The sequence below is a fragment of the Takifugu flavidus genome, chromosome 2, assembly GCF_003711565.1.
Source record: "Takifugu flavidus isolate HTHZ2018 chromosome 2, ASM371156v2, whole genome shotgun sequence".
NCBI lineage: Eukaryota > Metazoa > Chordata > Actinopteri > Tetraodontiformes > Tetraodontidae > Takifugu > Takifugu flavidus.
The window spans coordinates 189,409-207,587 of record NC_079521.1 but is presented as its reverse complement, the minus strand read 5'-3'; the positions used below and the strand labels follow the sequence as shown (position 1 = coordinate 207,587).

Below are 18,179 nucleotides of genomic sequence, written 5' to 3'. Positions count from 1 at the left end.
AACCCCTAACCCTAACCCTGGCCCTAACCAGAGGGGGAACCAGTCTAACCCTAACCCTAACCCCTAACCCTGGCCCAAACCAGAGGGGGAACCAGTCTAACCCTAACCCTAACCCCTAACCCTGGCCCAAACCAGAGGGGGAACCAGTCTAACCCTAACCCCAACCCCTAACCCTAACCCTGGCCCAAACCAGAGGGGGAACCAGTCTAACCCTAACCCCAACCCCTAACCCTAACCCTGGCCCTAACCCTAACCCCAACCCTAACCCTAACCCTAACCCCTAACCCTAACCCTAACCCTAACCCTGGCCCTAACCCTAACCCTAACCCCAACCCTAACCCCAACCCCAACCCCAACCCTAACCCTAACCCTAACCCCAACCCTGGCCCAAACCAGAGGGGGAACCAGTCTAACCCTAACCCCAACCCCTAACCCCAACCCTGGCCCAAACCAGAGGGGGAACCAGTCTAACCCCAACCCCAACCCCTAACCCTAACCCTGGCCCAAACCAGAGGGGGAACCAGTCTAACCCTAACCCCTAACCCTAACCCTGGCCCAAACCAGAGGGGGAACCAGGGAACGTCAGTCTAACCCTAACCCTAGACCAGGACGGCTTGTTCTGAGATTCTTCTGCTACCTGAAGCATTTCAGGGAAGAAATGGAGTTTTGGAAGGTCTGGTATCAGTTTTTAGGTCTGGTATCAGTGTTGGTGTCATTAGCTTCTAGCTGGGGTTAGGGTTGGGGTTAGGGTTGCCATGATGTGGCTCAGCCCCCTGATGTTGCCCCTTGATGCCCCCTGGTGTTGCCCCTTCAACCCAAAGCAGCAAGAATATTTCTGCCTCCAGAGCAGCTCTGCCTCAGAAAGATGTTTCTGCAAGGTCCACCTGAACCTTCTGGGGCTCAGAGGCGCCCAATCACATCAGGCTACAGTTCTCCGTCTGCTTTTTGAGGTCTTCCAGAGTGGCCTGGGCTTTGTCCTTCAGCTGGTCCATGTCCACGTTCTGGATGTTGGACAGCTGCCCCAGCACCGACTGCTTGTTCTTCTCCTCCTGGTTGTCCTCAGCAATCATCTTGGCCAGCTCTGTGGGCAACACCACGTCGTCCCCTGCCTGCTGGATCTGGGTCTCATCCAGTTCGTTCTGAGAGTCGACAACAGGGACAACATGAGCTCATTATGCAGGTCTACAAGGGTCCCACCCACATGGTGGAGCATCAACCGTGCTACACCCAAACATGCATGTGTGGAGCTCCTTCACCTTTGGAAGCCTGTACTTCTCCCTGAAATGGCTTCGGACCGTAGCTCGCTCCGCCTTCTTCTGGGCAAAGTTAGCTTCTCGTTCCTGCCTGGAACACAACAACATTTATGGGGAAGATCAGGTCAGTCTGGCTTCCACCTCTGAATACAGGCTCCCAGGTCCCTGGAGGTTCTCCCCATGATGAGGCCTCCACTGGCACACCATGGCTCCAGGAATGGCTGTCCCCACCGCCTAACCCTGACCCCTAACCCTGACCCTAACCCTGACTCCTAACCCTGACCCCAACCCCTGACCCTAACTCTGACCCTAACCCCTGACCCTAACTCTGACCCTAACCCCAACCCCTAACTCTGACCCTAACCCTGACCCTAACCCCGACCCTAACCCTGACTCCTAACCCTGACCCCAACCCCTGACCCTAACTCTGACCCTAACCCTGACCCTAACTCTGACCCTGACCCCTAACCCTGACTCTGACCCCTAACCCTGACTCCTAACCCTGACCCCAACCCCTGACCCTAACTCTGACCCTAACCCCTGACCCTAACTCTGACCCTGACCCCTAACCCTGACTCTGACCCCTAACCCTGACTCTGACTCTGACTCCTAACCCTGACCCCAACCCCTGACCCCAACCCCTGACCCTAACCCCAACCCCTGACCCTAACTCTGACCCTAACCCTGACCCTAACTCTGACCCTAACCCTGACCCCTAACCCTGACTCTGACCCCTAACCCTGACTCTGACCCCTAACCCTGACCCTAACCCCAACCCCTGACCCTAACCCCAACCCCTGACCCTAACTCTGACCCTAACCCTGACCCTAACTCTGACCCCTAACCCTAACCCTGACCCCTAACCCTAACTCTAACCCCTGACCCTAACCCCAACCCCTAACCCTGACCCCTAACCCTAACTCTAACCCTCTAACCCTGACCCCTGACCCTAACTCTGACCCCAACCCTAACCCCTAACCCTAACTCTAACCCTGACCCCTAACCCTAACTCTGACCCCTAACCCTGACCCCTAACCCCACCCTAACCCCAACCCCTGACCCCTAACCCCAACCCCTGACCCTAACCCCAACCCCTGACCCTGACCCTAACTCTGACCCCTAACCCTGACTCTGACCCCTAACCCTGACCCTAACCACTCACTCCAGGGTGGATGTTCCAGCCCCTCAGACAGGGATCGATGGGATGCCTCAGATTTGCTGTGCAGATTATATTTTTATTCTAGGCAAACATGAAGGACCAACACGCGCTGGGACGTCCTCCAGTTTAGAGGATGAAGCGTCAGTGCGGAGTTCCTCCAGCAGGGGGCAGCAACGAGACCGCGCGGCGCCGCTTCCGCTCAACACACCTGGAGTCATTTAGAGCTGGAAAGGTTGTTAAAGCGCCGTTAGCACGCAGATCACACACACACACACACACACACACACACACACACACACACACACAACACACACACACACCACACACACACACACACACACACACACACAGGCTGCGTCACCGGTGATGTTCCTCTGCAGTAGAGGTCAGAGGTCAGAGCGCTAAAGGTCATCACGACAGAAGGAGCAGGGTCACGTGTCAGGATGATGGTACGGAGAGCGTGAGCGTTCGTTTGGTGCCGCCTCCTCTCGAGGGCATCACATGACCCGGGTCGTCTCCGGTGCCGAGGGTGACACGTCTCCATGTGACACGTCACCCCCCCCCGCCCCCCGAGGAGGCTCCTGGCTGATCTCAGTTCTCCTCCTCTGAAGGTCAGACTGTGCCAGCAGAGCATCTAACGGGCTCCTGCATGGTTCTGGGGGCCCAGCTCGCTCTGGATGCTGCCCCGGTTTGGACCCGAGGCGCCATCAAGGCTCTGCCCCACGGTGACCCCTGCTGCGCCCTAAAGGTGCGGGCGGAACCGGGGCAGCCGTGCGCGCGCGACCGTCGGTGCTCGGTCACCCCTGCTGCGCCCTAAAGGTGCGGGCGGAACCGGGGCAGCCGTGCGCGCGCCACCGTCGGTGCTCGGTGACCCCTGCTGCGACCTAAAGGTGCGCGCGGAACCGGGGCAGCCGTGCGCGCGCCACCGTCGGTGCTCGGTGACCCCTGCTGCGACCTAAAGGTGCGGGCGGAACCGGGGCAGCCGTGCGCGCGCCACCGTCGGTGCTCGGTGACCCCTGCTGCGCCCTAAAGGTGCGGGCGGAACCGGGGCAGCCGTGCACGCGCCACCGTCGGTGCTCGGTGACCCCTGCTGCGCCCTAAAGGTGCGGGCGGAACCGGGGCAGCCGTGCGCGCGCCACCGTCGGTGCTCGGTGCCCCTGACGGCTCATCAGAACCTCCAGCACACACTCACACACTCGCGCGTGAACACGGACAAAGCTTCAAATGCGCGATTACGCATCAGATTTGATCCGCTTCCATCTGACCTTTGATTTGCGCGTGCGAGCAGCGACGCACGCAGTCGGGTTCGGGTTAGAAGAGAAGGTTCCGGAGCAAAGGGGGGAAGGGGAGCAGCAGCTGTGAACGGCGCGCCCGTGTTCGTGACGCGTAAAGACGCGCGCGGCGCCCTGGGAGCCTGACGCGCGCAGCACAGCCCGAACCCGAACCCGCGTTATTCCCATTGCATTCCCAAAGCGGGCGCGCGCCTTACTTCTCCTCCTCCAGCTGCTGCTGGTACTGCTCGAACTCCTCCTGGGTCATCCCCTGCGCCGCCGCCTCCGACTTCTCCGCCTCGGGTTTCTCCTCCGTCAGCCCCCCCGTCAGGTTCTTCAGCTGTCCTCCCACCACGTGCTTCACCATGAAGGCCATGGCTCCGGCTCCGGCTCCGGGGCGCCTCTGCTTGTTCCGCTGAGAAGTTCAAGGCTCGGTGCGCGCGCTCACGGGGTGCCTCGTGCGTCGTGCGTCGGTGGACGAACAGCTGCAAAAACAGCTCAGCTCGGGAGTAAAGTGGCGCGGAAGCCTGACGGGACGAGGACCGAGCAGCGGCGCGTGGCAGAGGCAGCTCAGTCTCAGCACCACTGCTCCTGGATGCTGCGCGCGCTGGACGGTGCGAGCGCTCACGAGTCCACAAGGTTAGCGCTGCGCTCGCCCAATCCCGTGGCTCGGTCCGCAGCCCTCCAGCCAATCACAGCCAGCCGCTGAACGGGCGGGGGGGGGGGGGGTGATTTGATGTGTGATCTCCGCACTCACGACGCTCCGCGAGGGACGACGTCACGTGATCTCCTGGGTGTCACGCGGCTGTTTTGGGTTCATCTGTCTATCTCGTGCTCCTCCGCGCGCTTCACAAGTTCAGAAGCTCGAATCACAGAGTGTCTGTTAGCCCGCGCAGACCGCGAGAAAAGGCTAATGAGAGTTAGCATTCATTAGCATTCACGGTCAATATTCCTTATTTATTGTGATTAAACTATTCCCCCAATCAATCAATCAATCAATCAATCAATCAATCAATCAATCAATCAATCTTTATTTATCAGCGTCTGTTACAATCAGAACTGTCTCTAGACCCTCTCCAGAATCCCAGGGCCTGACCCCCAACAAGCAACAGGGGCAGGAAAAACTCCCCTTTAACAGGAAGAAACCTGGAGCAGGACCAGGACCATGTAGGGGGACCCTCCTGCTGATGGGGGGGGGGGGGGGGGGGGGGGTGTAGAGAGGAGAGGAGAGGAGAGGAGAGGAGAGGAGAGGAGGGGAGGGGAGGAGGGGAGGCGGAGAGGAGGGGAGGGGGAGACGAGGGAGGAGGGGAGGGGAGAGGGGAGGGGAGGGGAGGGGAGGGGAGGGGAGAGGAGAGGGGAGGCGGAGGGGAGGGGCAGGAAGAGGAGAGGAAGAGGGGAGGGGAGAGGAGAGGAGAGGGGGGAGGAAGGAGAGGAGAGGAGAGGAGAGGAGGGGAGAGGAGAGGAGGAGAGAGAGGAGAGGAGGGGAGGGGAAGGGGAGAGGACCGAGGAGAGGAGGAGAGGGAGGGGAGGGGAAGGAGGAGGAGAGGAGGGGAGAGGCGAGGGGGGAGGGGAGAGGGGAGGAGGAGAGGAGGGGAGGGGAGGGGAGGGGAGGCGAGAGGAGAAAGGAGAGGAGAGGAGGAGAGGGGAGGAGAGGAGGGGAGAGGAGAGGAGAGGGGAGGGGAGGGACGGGTGAGGAGAGGAGAGGAGAGGAGAGGAGAGGAGAGGAGAGGAGGGGGAGAGAGGAGAGGAGAGGAGGGGAGGGGAGGGGAGGGGGGGAGAAGGGAGAGGAGAGGAGGGGACGGGAGGCAGGTAGAGGAGGGGAGGGGAGAGGAGAGGAGAAAGGAGAGGAGAGGGGAAGAGGAGAGGAGGGGGAGGATGAGGAGAGGAGAGGACAGGGGAAAGGAGGAGAGAGAAGAGGAGAGGAGAGGGGAGGGGGGGAGAGGGCGGGGAGAGGAGAGGAGGGGAGGGGAGGTAGAGGAGGGGAGAGGAGAGGAGAGGAGAGGAGAGGAGAGGAGAGGAGAGGAGAGGAGAGAGGAGAGGAGAGAGAGAGGGGAGGAGAGGAGAGGGGGAGAGGAGAGGAGAGGAGGAGAGAGGGGAGGAGAGGAGAGGAAGAGGAGAGGGGGAGAGGAGAGCGAGAGGAGAGGAGAGGAGAGGAGAGGAGGAGGGAGGGGAGAGGGGAGGGAGAGGAGAGGAGAGGAGGGGAGGGGAGGGGAGGGGAGGAGAGAGAGGGGGGGGGAGGGGAGGAGAGGGGAGGGGAGGAGGGGAGAGTCCAATAATGAGCCTCATGTCATCACCAGTAATTGAGAGTTTGAAGTCTGTTAAAATGCAAAAATGAGTCTTGTGTCCAAAACCAGCACCAGTTAATCCTCCCTGTCCCTGGACTCTGGGAGACCCTCAGACCCTCAGAGCCTCAGACCCTCAGAGCCTCAGACCCTCAGACCCTCAGAGCCTCAGAGCCTCAGAGCCTCAGACCCTCAGACCCTCAGACCCTCAGACCTCAGAGCCTCAGAGCCTCAGAGCCCAGCTGGGCTTGGTGTCACCACCTCCAGCGTCCTGATGCTTCCAGCAGTGACACCAAGCCTGGCCTGGTTTTAGGTCTCGCTCTCATCACAGGCTTAGACGCCCCCCTAGCCGGCACCTGGCTGGTTTTAGGTCTCGCTCTCATCACAGGCTTAGACGCCCCCCTAGCCGGCACCTGGCCTGGTTTTAGGTCTCGCTCTCATCACAGGCTTAGACGCCCCCCTAGCCGGCACCTGGCCTGGTTTTAGGTCTCGCTCTCATCACAGGCTTAGACGCCCCCCTAGCCGGCACCTGGCCTGGTTTTAGGTCTCTTTCTGACTTAAAGGCTACCAGCTGCAGAAGTGCAGATGTTTGAGGCAGCAGCTGTAGATGGAATCAGAGGGAATCTGAGGGAATCTGAGGGAATCTAGATACGATGTTTCAGTCTGACAATACACAGGACCTCTCATTTTTATGTCCATCCATCCATCATCCCTCCATCCCTCCATCATCCATCCCTCCATCATCCATCCCTCCATCATCCATCCCTCCATCATCCATCATCCATCCCTCCATCCATCATCCATCATCCATCCCTCCATCATCCATCCATCCCTCCATCCCTCCATCCATCCATCATCCATCCCTCCATCATCCATCCATCTTTTCCAGGTTTCATACTTTAATGGCACCAAATCCTCACAATGGGTAAAAACAACAAAGAAAAACAATATAAACCTGATCCTGCCAAAAAAATATCCAGTCACATTCACGTTCAGACAAACATGTACAAACATGTACACGCACACACACACACACACACACACACCACAACACACACACACACACACACACACACACACACACACACACACACACACACACACACACGTCCTAGCAGCCATGAAGGAGACTGGAGAATCACGGCTGGGCTCCCAGACCTGGTACGATGAAGGAGGTGATGCACCTGTGCAGCAGAGCTGAGAACGAGAGATGATTGTGTAGTTTGACGGGACTCAAATCCGACACATCCAGCTAGAACGGCTGCAGGACTGAAACATTTACTAGGGATAAACTAATTTAAGACACCATGACGGGCCCAGTTTTCTGCCCCATTAAGTCTGTGCTGTTGGCAGGGCTGTGACCAGAAGGAAGAGACTGTTGTACTAGTGCGACTAATGTGCACGATTGCATGAGCAGTCGCAACAAGTTGCAAATACGATGAAGCTCAAGAATGCACAGTTGTCTTTGCTGCGTTTTTCTTGTGAAGGTGAGGTGATGCTACCATCCATAGTCTCTGCACCGAGCTGGCATACCTGCCCTGACAGGAAGCTGTGCACTTTATCCGGGTTTTGCTTTTTAACCTGAGTGGCCAATTCTTTCAAGAGAGTTAAGGTAGACAACTCCCCTCCCCTCCCCTAACCCTAACCCCGACCAGACCCGAACCGAACCCGACCCCCGACCCGAACCCCACCCGAAACCGAAACCGAACCCGACCCGACCCCCGAAGCGAACCCCACCCGAAACCGAAACCGAACCCGACCCGACCCCCGACCCGAACCCAACCCGAAACCGAAACCGAACCGACCCGACCCCCGAAGCGAACCCCACCCGAAACCGAAACCGAACCCGACCCGACCCCCGACCCGAACCCCACCCTAAACCTAACCCTAACCCCGACCAGACCCGAACCGAACCCGACCCGAACCCCACCCTAAACCTAAACCGAAACCGAACCGACCCGACCCCCACCCGAAACCGAAACCGAAACCGAACCCGACCCGACCCCTACCCTAACCCTAACCCCACCTAAACCTAACCCTACCCTACCCCCTACCCTAACCCTAACCCCGACCAGACCCGAACCGAACCCGACCCCGACCCGAACCCCACCCGAAACCGAAACCTAAACCGAACCCTACCCTACCCCCGACCCGAACCGAACCGAACCCCGACCCGAACCCCACCCGAAACTAAACCTAACCCGACCCGACCCCCGACCCGAACCCCACCCGAAACCTAAACCGAACCCTACCTACCCCCTACCCGAACCCCACCCTAAACCTAAACCTAACCCTACCCTACCCTACCCCCACCCTAAACCTAAACCTAAACCTAACCTACCCTACCCTACCCCCTACCCGAACACCACCCGAAACCTAAACCTACCCTACCCTACCCTACCCCCTACCCTAACCCCACCCTAAACCTAAACCTAACCCTACCCTAACCCTAACCCTAACCCCACCCTAAACCTAACCCCGACCCTACCTTAACCTAACCCTACCCCCTACCCTAACCCTAACCCTAACCCCTACCCTAGCCCCTACCCTACCCTAACCTACCCTAACCCTGACCTTAACCTTTGCTATACAAATAAAGGGAACTGATGTGGAGAGAGCATTTCTGTAAATGAAAACTGAAGTGGTTGCTGCCGTTCACTGGAACTGCACCATCCCTGGCCTTGGGTGCACCCGTTATTTTAAAAGGAATTCCAATATGGCTGATTACATCTATGTGGTCTCCGTCTCTGGGGAATTTATGATGACAGTCAAAGGAAGGCACACAGCTGTTTGTGTAGAAAAGCAACCTTCACGGTTAAATGCAGCAAATAGCATTAGTCACACTGCCTGACTCCTGTGCTTGCTGCTCTGCTCCTGTGGGTGCTCACTTCATTCTATTCAGCTTTGATTCCTGAGAGATGGAATGAGGAGGAACTAGCTTTATCAAACCCATGTGGCCTGAAGGAACATTATTACACACAGACGACAGTGATGCCCTTTGGTTTTCTTGGGATGGGGGGCGGGGGGGGGGGGGGGGGGGGTGGCGGCACAGCAGCAGCAGCAGTTAGCGAGCAAGTGTGAGAGGTGTTGAACTGGACAGCAGTACGTTCACGTGGACCATGGACTCCTCCCTCCTCTCCCCCCCTAAAAGGCTACAGCCAGTGAGCGTGTTTGTGAAGCAAAATGGCAGAAAGCAGAGTGTAACATTCAACTGCAGACAACCAGAGCGTACGATCGGAACATTACGATCGGACCATCATGGACCCAGTGAACAATGATGCTGTTCAGCGAGCTTTGGTGGTGCAGGACATGCTAATCGCTCATCAAGTTTCAGAGACATGGAGCACCCTCCAGAGTCTATCGTCTAGTGTCGTGGGTCTTCTCGGGCAGGAGAGAACAGCCCCTCCTGTGCAGCCTCCTGCCCTTTCTGCATCATCCAGAGCCAGTTTCTCTGCACTCGGAACCTCCATGTTCTGCCTCACGTTACCATTCCCAAGCGTTACTCAGATGACGTGGACAGATGTGGTAGTTTTTTGCTGCAATGCTCCTTGGTGTTTGATCTCCAGCCATTACCCTACTGGCAAGGCTATGCTAGCTTTTATTGTTAATTTATTATCAGGGAGGCCTGCGCAGTGAGCCACCACAGTAAGAGGTAATGAGACACCCACATCCAAGCCTTTTGAATCAGGCGTGTGTTCGATCACCTGGTCCAGGTTGGTGAGGCAGCGGCAAAGCTTCTCTCCTTACGCCAGCGGTCTGTGTCAGTTTATTCAGTTCCGTGTTCTGGACACAGTCGAAGGTTGGAATGACGCCGTGCTCCGGGGAATCTATATTAAGTGGCTAGGGGAGGAGCTAAAGAATGAGTTGGCAGCTCAAGACAAGACACCAAACCTTGAGATCATGATTGCTCTCACTATGCGCCTAGACAACCATCGAAGGCAGAGACAGAGGGAGAAGGCTGTTTAGTCGTTGTCTTCCTCTCACTTCGCTGGCTGACCCAAAATCCTTGGCTCTCCCTGGCTCGCTGGCCTCCAGCCACAGTTTGATTGGTTGGCCAGGAGGCTCACTAGCTGGAGCATTACCTGTCACTGGAACTGTCTCCACTCAGATCTTTCCTCCTCGGTATTTAGCAAACAGCACGAGGTCTCTCTACCCCCTCATCAACCCTACGACTGCAGTATAGATCTGCCCGGGGCTCCCCTGCCTTCCAGCCATTTGTACAGCTTATCCCGACCGGAGCGGGAGGCCAACGAGAAGCACATCGGAGAATCGCTGGAAGATGGGGTGATTTGGCCATCATCAGTGTTCTCGAGGGCAGGTTACTGGACTGGTCTCTCCACCTCGTACTGACTCCATCGAGCCCCGATCTTCTCTAAACTGAACCTTCAGAACGCTTACTATCTAGCCCAGATTCATCACGGCGGTAGAAAGCAGTGGTAGATTGTTTTCAACACCCTCTTGGGGCACTGGTAATACCTGGTAAAGCCCTTTGGTCTAACCAATGCCCCGGTGGCGGTCCACTCGTCGGTGAGCGACGTTCATCGTGACATGTTGAATCAGTTCCTCTTCGTCTACGTCAATGATACCTTAGAGGACTCTTTGTTCTCAGCCTCCATGGGGATGTCTCCCCTCATGGCCTCCCTTTGATATCATTGCCCTCTGTACACGCCAACCTGCATCGATGCAAGAGGGTTCGGAAACAGGTCCTAGTTGGAATAAAGGTCATGGACGCCCATTCCCAGAATTTAGACACAATTTGGTGTTGGTATGACAAACCGTGTAGGAGAAGATACACACCAAACTTTTGTACTGAATAACTAAGAACAAAAAAGCCAATTCCCTGCTTCCCTTCGTCCCTGCATCTTCTCGGCCTGGTACAGACCTCTTGCCTAAGAGAAGCATCAGAGCACAATAGGTTAGTGCTGCTGGACATAAATGGGAGAAGAAAACCGGAAAATTCTCTCATGAATAGATGCAAACAAATGTCCGTGTGAGGTTTGAATGAAGGAGAGGGAAACAACACAGACTGGGGTGGAGTGGAAAAGGAAGATGAGGAGGAACATCTGGATGGACTGAAGGTGGTCAGAGGGGGAGGAACCCAGTGTAAAAAGATTTGTTATCAAGTCTTTCCTGCATCCGAGGAACTATGTAGGAACTCTACTGGTGGACTACTTTCGTGGCACCAGGACACCCTAGACCGGCGTTCGATGGGGATGAGTGTGTAAAGAGAGGGGTGGGGTTATTAACTGATCCCTACCTGGTGGTGAGGTGGGTTCAGTGGCGGGGGAGGAAGTCAGACAAACCTATAATCCACCCTATCTGTTGGGAACATTGGGTCTTTAACTCCCACCTCTGGGAGAACTTCTCCCAGATTCAGAGGAAGTCAGGAGATGCTGAGGTAGACTGGACCATGTTCTCTGCCTCTATTGTCATCGTGGTAGTTTGGAACCGTGGCCCAAGGTCTCCTGGCAGCAATACCAGAACCCGGTGGTGGAGACCAAAAGTTGGGGATGCTGACGAAGGAGTCCTGTTGGTCCGTGCTGACCTGTTGAGCTCCTGAAGCAGGTGACAGGTACTGACAGGCCGAGCCGGTTGCAATGTGGGCTGGAAGGAGTTTGGTGAGTCCCTGAGGGACTCTTTAGAAGGCCTCTGAAAAATTCTAGCAAATCGTCTGGCACCTCAGGAGGGGGACGCCGTGCTCCGTCAGTGCTGTTTAGGTGGAGACATGCTGAGGATTCTAACCCTGAGGAAGCGGAGGCTGGGGACTCTGAGGTGGGCTTGTCCATCCACCAGTCTGAAGCCACTGAGGCAGTTAGCAAGCTCCTTGGTGGCAAGGCATGGGGGTGGACGAGATCTACACCGAGTACCTCCTCTCTCGATGTTGCTGGCTGGCTTGGCTGACACGCCTCTGCAGCATCATTGACTGGGGAGGTGTCCCAGGCACGTCCTGCCAGTCCGGAGGTCCAGGACCCACGAGAGAGACCATGTTATTCAGCTGTCTGGGAACGTCCAGAGTCCTGGAGGACGTGTCTGAGCTGAGGAAGGTCTCTGCGTGGATGGAGACACAAGTCTCGGGGGATTTAAACAGCATGAATTACTTTCACTGAACATCAACTTGAGATGCTGCCATGTTTCGTCAGTTCCAGCCAGAGCCTGTGGAGCAACAACCTCCATCCATGGGAGCAGGACTCTTCTGTGTCATGACATCACATAAAAGAACATCACTCGTAGTAGAATACGTGACCCATCACAAATAGGTAGGAAATCATTTGTAGGTCATGCTAACGTTGAGCTTTAGGCAACTATTGCTGCATCTTCAGGCAGCATTAACCCATCTGGACAGGAGGACGTGCTCCAGCTTCACCTTCACGTCCTGGTGCACCACATGCTGCTACGTCTGGAACTCCTTCACAATCTGACTTTGAAGGCATCTGCAGGCTAAATCCAACGGCTCCTGTTTTAGTTGTCACTATATTCCTCACGTTTCAGGTTTCCCATGATGCACCTCGTCAGACCGCTCCGCACACGTCAGTGTGACCACGAGGCCGGCCTGAAGCTCCTCGCTCCATCTGGTTTTGTGCAGTCCTGATCCCCCCCCCCCCCCCCTCCCAGAGCCATGGCTGCATCAGGCATGCTTTTGTTATGTAAGCCCCCTCCCCCATCAACAGAATGACAAGTTCTGACAGAAGTTATAACCCCAAGTTTGTGTCTCTCTCCCCCATCCGTGTGTGTGTGTGTGTGTGTGTGTGTGTGTGTGTGTGTGTGTGCACGCAGTCACATGAGCTTGAGTCACAGCTGAGTTCAGCATCGTGCAGGCGGACTGAATCCCTTCCTCTGCTGCCTGAATGACAAATAGAAGCAGTCAAAGGCTGCAGATTGTGTGTTTGTGTCTGAGTTGTGTGTCCTCACCCTAACCCTCGCTGTTCAGGCATCCCTGATTATTACTGTTGTTATTGTTGTCGTCGTTATTGTTATGTGATGTAATTAGTCTGAGCTGCACAACACACAACGATTATTAGCTGCTCATGCATGAGCGACTCGGGTTGCACACGTGCACGCTGCTCATGCAAAGAGCAGCGTGCACGTGTGCGATGGCTGGAGGTGAAGCCACTCGCCCTCATCCTGTCACTTTGTGTTGTTGTTTCAGGTTGTGGGACGGATGAAACGGAGCAGGTTCAGAGGAACCAGCCAGGACAGGACGGAGCTCGTGTCTCATTAGTGACGGGACAAGATCAAAGGGCACCTGCACGTGCACGCTTGACTGGCCCGTTCAACTTTAACCACGAGCGCCCCCCCCCCGACCCCGATAGGGCTACAGTGGTCAAGAAAGCAGGTTCCTGGTGGGGTTCTCCACGTGGGTTCTCTGACCCAGCTCAGAGGAGCTTACATAAGATGCCTGGAATAAAAGCTCCCAACATCATCGTCTTCATCTCTGCTGGACCACTGCCCCCCCCCCCACAGAATCACTGCCCCCCCCCACAGAATCACTGCCCCCCCCCTTCCCACTGAATCACTGCCCCCCCCCCACTGAATCACATAACTGGCTCCATCAGAGCAGCTCACGCCTGAGAACATGTTCAGCTGCATCCATCACACACTGGTCCGTCCTGGCCGTGGCCTCCCTGTCATGTGACATTCAAATCTACTCAATGTCACATGACAGGGAGGCCATGGACCTGGCGGTGGCTCACACACACACACACACACAACACACACACACACACACACACACACACACACTCGCAGGCTGCAGACGTTTGCTCCCAGCCAGCAGGACGTCTAATGAGGCGCGACCACACTGACCATCACGGTCTCAGCCTGCAGAGAGATGCTGGCTGAGGCACAGCAACAGGCAGAGAGGAGTAATGGTGCACACACACACACACACACACACACACACACACACACACACACACACACACACACACACACACACACCACAGGCACACACACACACACACACACACACAGGACACACACACACACACAGGCGCGCACACACACACACACAGGCGCACACACACACACACAGGCACACACACACACACAGGCACACACACACACACACACAGGCGCACACACACACACACACAGTACACACACACACACACACACACACAGGCACACACACACACACACACAGGCACACACACACACACACAGGCACACACACACACACACACAGGCACACAAATGGATCCACTTGATTTCAGGATCTGATGAGGAACGTAGATCCAGCTTGGACCCAGGTCAGGGTTTCATGTGAGCAGAGGGTTCGGGACTGATCCCAGAATTCCTCTGGTTTTCTCCTCGGTCCAAGGAATCACCTCCTCCAGGACGTGGCTGCTTCCTGTGTGAGGCTGATGAGTCCTCAGGCTGGTTCTGAGGCCCGGCCCAGTGTCTGGAGCCAAGCTCCAGTTCAGATCCAGCACCTGTGGGTGGGTCTCCCAGCGTCTGGATGGTACCGTCCAGCTCCACAGCCCAAACCTGTTAAATGATGAGTGGCGCTGGTCCCGTCTGAGCTGATCGAAACATAAATTTAACCCTTTAATTAATACCAATAATAACTGTCACAGTAAGGTCAGAGGTCAGAGAAGTTCTAGAGGCCCTGAGAGCTGATGTGAGTCCAGATGTTCTGGACGTTTGTACCAGAGTTGGTGCAGAAACTGAACCCGGAACATTTATTTTCCCCGTGTAGAGAACTTAGAGGAGAACAATCCCAACAGCTTCCTCCCACCTGAGAACCAGGAAGAGGCTCCAGGAACCTCTGGTTCTTGATCTGATTCTGGCAAAAGCAAAGACCATTGGTGCTTCCTGCTCTGCTGCAGCCTCTCGTAGCAACCAGGTCTTTCACTGGAGAGGAACCCACTCATGACTGGGTCTTCTGACCTCAATGTGGACCAGACCTCAATGTGGACCAGACCTGAATGTGGACCAGACCTCAATGTGGACCAGACCTGAATGTGGACCAATCTCAAAAGCAGAGCCAGATGATGTTTGCAAAGAACAGCTGGGTTCAGAAGAAAGGTCACCTCCAGCTGGTGGGACATGGCTGTGAGCAGAAGGCCAGGAGACCAGGAGCAGGCCAGGAGACCAGGAGACCAGGAGCAGGAGGCAGGAGACCAGGAGCAGGCCAGGAGACCAGGAGCAGACCAGGAGCAGGCCAGGAGACCAGGAGCAGACCAGGAGACCAGGAGCAGGCCAGGAGACCAGGAGACCAGGAGCAGAAGGCCAGGAGACCAGGAGCAGGCCAGGAGACAGGAGCAGACCAGGAGGACCAGGAGCAGGCCAGGAGACCAGGAGCAGGCCAGGAGACCAGGAGCAGGCCAGGAGACCAGGAGCAGGCCAGGACCAGGAGCAGGAGACCAGGAGGAGACCAGGAGCAGGAGGCCAGGAGCGGGCCAGGAGACCAGGAGCAGAAGGCAGGAGACCAGGAGCAGAAGGCCAGGAGACCAGGAGCAGACCAGGAGACCAGGAGCAGGAGGCCAGGAGACCAGGAGACCAGGAGCAGGCAGGAGACCAGGAGGACCAGGAGCAGGCCAGGAGACCAGGAGACAGGAGCAGGCCAGGAGCAGGCCAGGAGGACCAGGAGCAGGAGACCAGGAGCAGGCCAGGAGGACCAGGAGCAGGCCAGGAGACCAGGAGCAGAGGCCAGGAGACCAGGAGCAGACCAGGAGACCAGGAGCAGGCCAGGAGACCAGGAGCAGGCAGGAGACCAGGAGCAGGAGGCCAGGAGCGGGCCAGGAGACCAGGAGCAGACCAGGAGACCAGGAGCAGAAGGCCAGGAGACCAGGAGCAGACCAGGAGACCAGGAGCAGACCAGGAGCAGGCAGGCCAGGAGACCAGGAGCAGGACCAGGAGACCAGGAGCAGGAGACCAGGAGCAGGCAGGAGACCAGGAGCAGGAGCCAGGAGACCAGGAGACCAGGAGCAGACCAGGAGACCAGGAGCAGAAGGCCAGGAGACCAGGAGCAGGCCAGGAGACCAGGAGCAGACCAGGAGACCAGGAGCAGGCAGGAGACCAGGAGCAGGCCAGGAGACCAGGAGGACCAGGAGCAGGCCAGGAGCAGGCCAGGAGACCAGGAGCAGACCAGGAGACAGGAGCAGGCCAGGAGACCAGGAGCAGACCAGGAGACCAGGAGCAGGCCAGGAGCAGGCCAGGAGACCAGGAGCAGACCAGGAGACCAGGAGCAGGCCAGGAGACCAGGAGCAGGCCAGGAGACAGGAGCAGGCCAGGAGGACCAGGAGCAGGCCAGGAGCAGGCCAGGAGACCAGGAGCAGACCAGGAGACCAGGAGCAGGCCAGGAGACCAGGAGCAGGCCAGGAGACCAGGAGCAGACCAGAGCAGGCCAGGAGACCAGGAGCAGGAGGCCAGGAGCGGGCCAGGAGACCAGGAGCAGACCAGGAGACCAGGAGCAGAAGGCCAGGAGACCAGGAGCAGGCCAGGAGACCAGGAGCAGACCAGGAGACCAGGAGCAGGCCAGGAGACCAGGAGCAGGCCAGGAGACCAGGAGCAGGAGGCCAGGAGCGGGCCAGGAGACCAGGAGCAGACCAGGAGACCAGGAGCAGAAGGCCAGGAGACCAGGAGCAGACCAGGAGACCAGGAGCAGACCAGGAGCAGGCCAGGAGACCAGGAGCAGACCAGGAGCAGGCCAGGAGACCAGGAGCAGGAGGCCAGGAGCGGGCCAGGAGACCAGGAGCAGACCAGGAGACCAGGAGCAGAAGGCCAGGAGACCAGGAGCAGGCCAGGAGACCAGGAGCAGACCAGGAGACCAGGAGCAGGCCAGGAGACCAGGAGCAGGCCAGGAGACCAGGAGCAGGAGGCCAGGAGCGGGCCAGGAGACCAGGAGCAGACCAGGAGACCAGGAGCAGGCCAGGAGACCAGGAGCAGACCAGGAGACCAGGAGCAGGCCAGGAGCAGGCCAGGAGACCAGGAGCAGACCAGGAGACCAGGAGCAGGCCAGGAGACCAGGAGCAGGCCAGGAGACCAGGAGCAGGCCAGGAGACCAGGAGCAGACCAGGAGACCAGGAGCAGACCAGGAGACCAGGAGCAGGCCAGGAGACCAGGAGCAGACCAGGAGACCAGGAGCAGGAGACCAGGAGCAGAAGGCCAGGAGACCAGGAGCAGACCAGGAGACCAGGAGCAGAAGGCCAGGAGACCAGGAGCAGGCCAGGAGACCAGGAGCAGACCAGGAGACCAGGAGCAGGCCAGGAGACCAGGAGCAGACCAGGAGACCAGGAGCAGAAGGCCAGGAGACCAGGAGCAGGCCAGGAGACCAGGAGCAGAAGGCCAGGAGACCAGGAGCAGACCAGGAGACCAGGAGCAGCCAGGAGACCAGGAGCAGACCAGGAGACCAGGAGCAGACCAGGAGACCAGGAGCAGGCCAGGAGACCAGGAGACCAGGAGCAGGCCAGGAGCAGGCCAGGACCAGGAGCAGAAGGCCAGGAGACCAGGAGCAGAAGGCCAGGAGACCAAGAGCAGAAGGCCAGGAGACCAGGAGCAGGCCAGGAGACCAGGAGCAGGAGGCCAGGAGACCAGGAGCAGAAGGCCAGGAGACCAGGAGCAGGAGGCCAGGAGACCAGGAGCAGGCCAGGAGACCAGGAGCAGAAGGCCAGGAGACCAGGAGCAGAAGGCCAGAGACCAGGAGCAGGAGGCCAGGAGACCAGGAGCAGGCCAGGAGACCAGGAGCAGACCAGGAGACCAGGAGCAGGCCAGGAGACCAGGAGCAGAAGGCCAGGAGACCAGGAGCAGAAGGCCAGGAGACCAGGAGCAGGCCAGGAGACCAGGAGCAGGAGGCCAGGAGACCAGGAGCAGAAGGCCAGGAGACCAGGAGCAGGCCAGGAGACCAGGAGCAGAAGGCCAGGAGACCAGGAGCAGGAGACCAGGAGCAGGCCAGGAGACCAGGAGACCAGGAGCAGGCCAGGAGACCAGGAGCAAGAGGCCAGGAGACCAGGCGGTGCAGCCGTGCATCAGCCACCCAATGATCAGACCAGTCAGGTGCTGATCTGTGTCAGGTCTCTGCTCAGCCTCTCCAGGAGCGCAGCCTCCTCACGGGTCCCCAGGAGCTCACGTGTGCTCCGCTCCCCCACCGCAGCTGTGCTCTCCCACACGTCTCATCATGAGTTGCTGCGTTGCATCAACCTAATTAAAGCAACGCCGTGTTCAGAACAGCCTGGAGACATTCCTGCCCACGGTGGAGGCTGTTACATCACCC

The 18,179-nt window shown here is 57.8% G+C and overlaps 1 protein-coding gene across 1 annotated transcript; it reads right to left on the bottom strand.

Moving 5' to 3' along the window:
* Nucleotides 1-463: 463 nt before the first annotated feature.
* On the bottom strand, nt 464-4,322 carry LOC130517250 (complexin-3-like). The gene is made up of 3 exons (XM_057019034.1): nt 3,902-4,322; nt 1,257-1,344; nt 464-1,139 (listed from the first exon to the last, which is right to left on the bottom strand). Exons 1-3 carry the CDS (start codon nt 4,057-4,059, stop codon nt 915-917), a joined length of 471 nt encoding a protein of 156 aa, XP_056875014.1. The 5' UTR covers nt 4,060-4,322; the 3' UTR covers nt 464-914.
* Between the last annotated feature and the right edge of the window lie 13,857 nt (nt 4,323-18,179).

Coding starts and splice junctions, on each gene's coding strand:
- LOC130517250 (XM_057019034.1), bottom strand. CDS start 4,059: ATGGCCTTCATGGTGAAGCACGTGGTGGGAGGACAGCTGAAGAACCTG. Junction 1,345..3,901: donor CAGCAGCTGGAGGAGGAGAA/GTAAGGCGCGCG, acceptor GTTGTGTTCCAG/GCAGGAACGAGAAGCTAACT. Junction 1,140..1,256: donor AGAAGTACAGGCTTCCAAAG/GTGAAGGAGCTC, acceptor GTCGACTCTCAG/AACGAACTGGATGAGACCCA.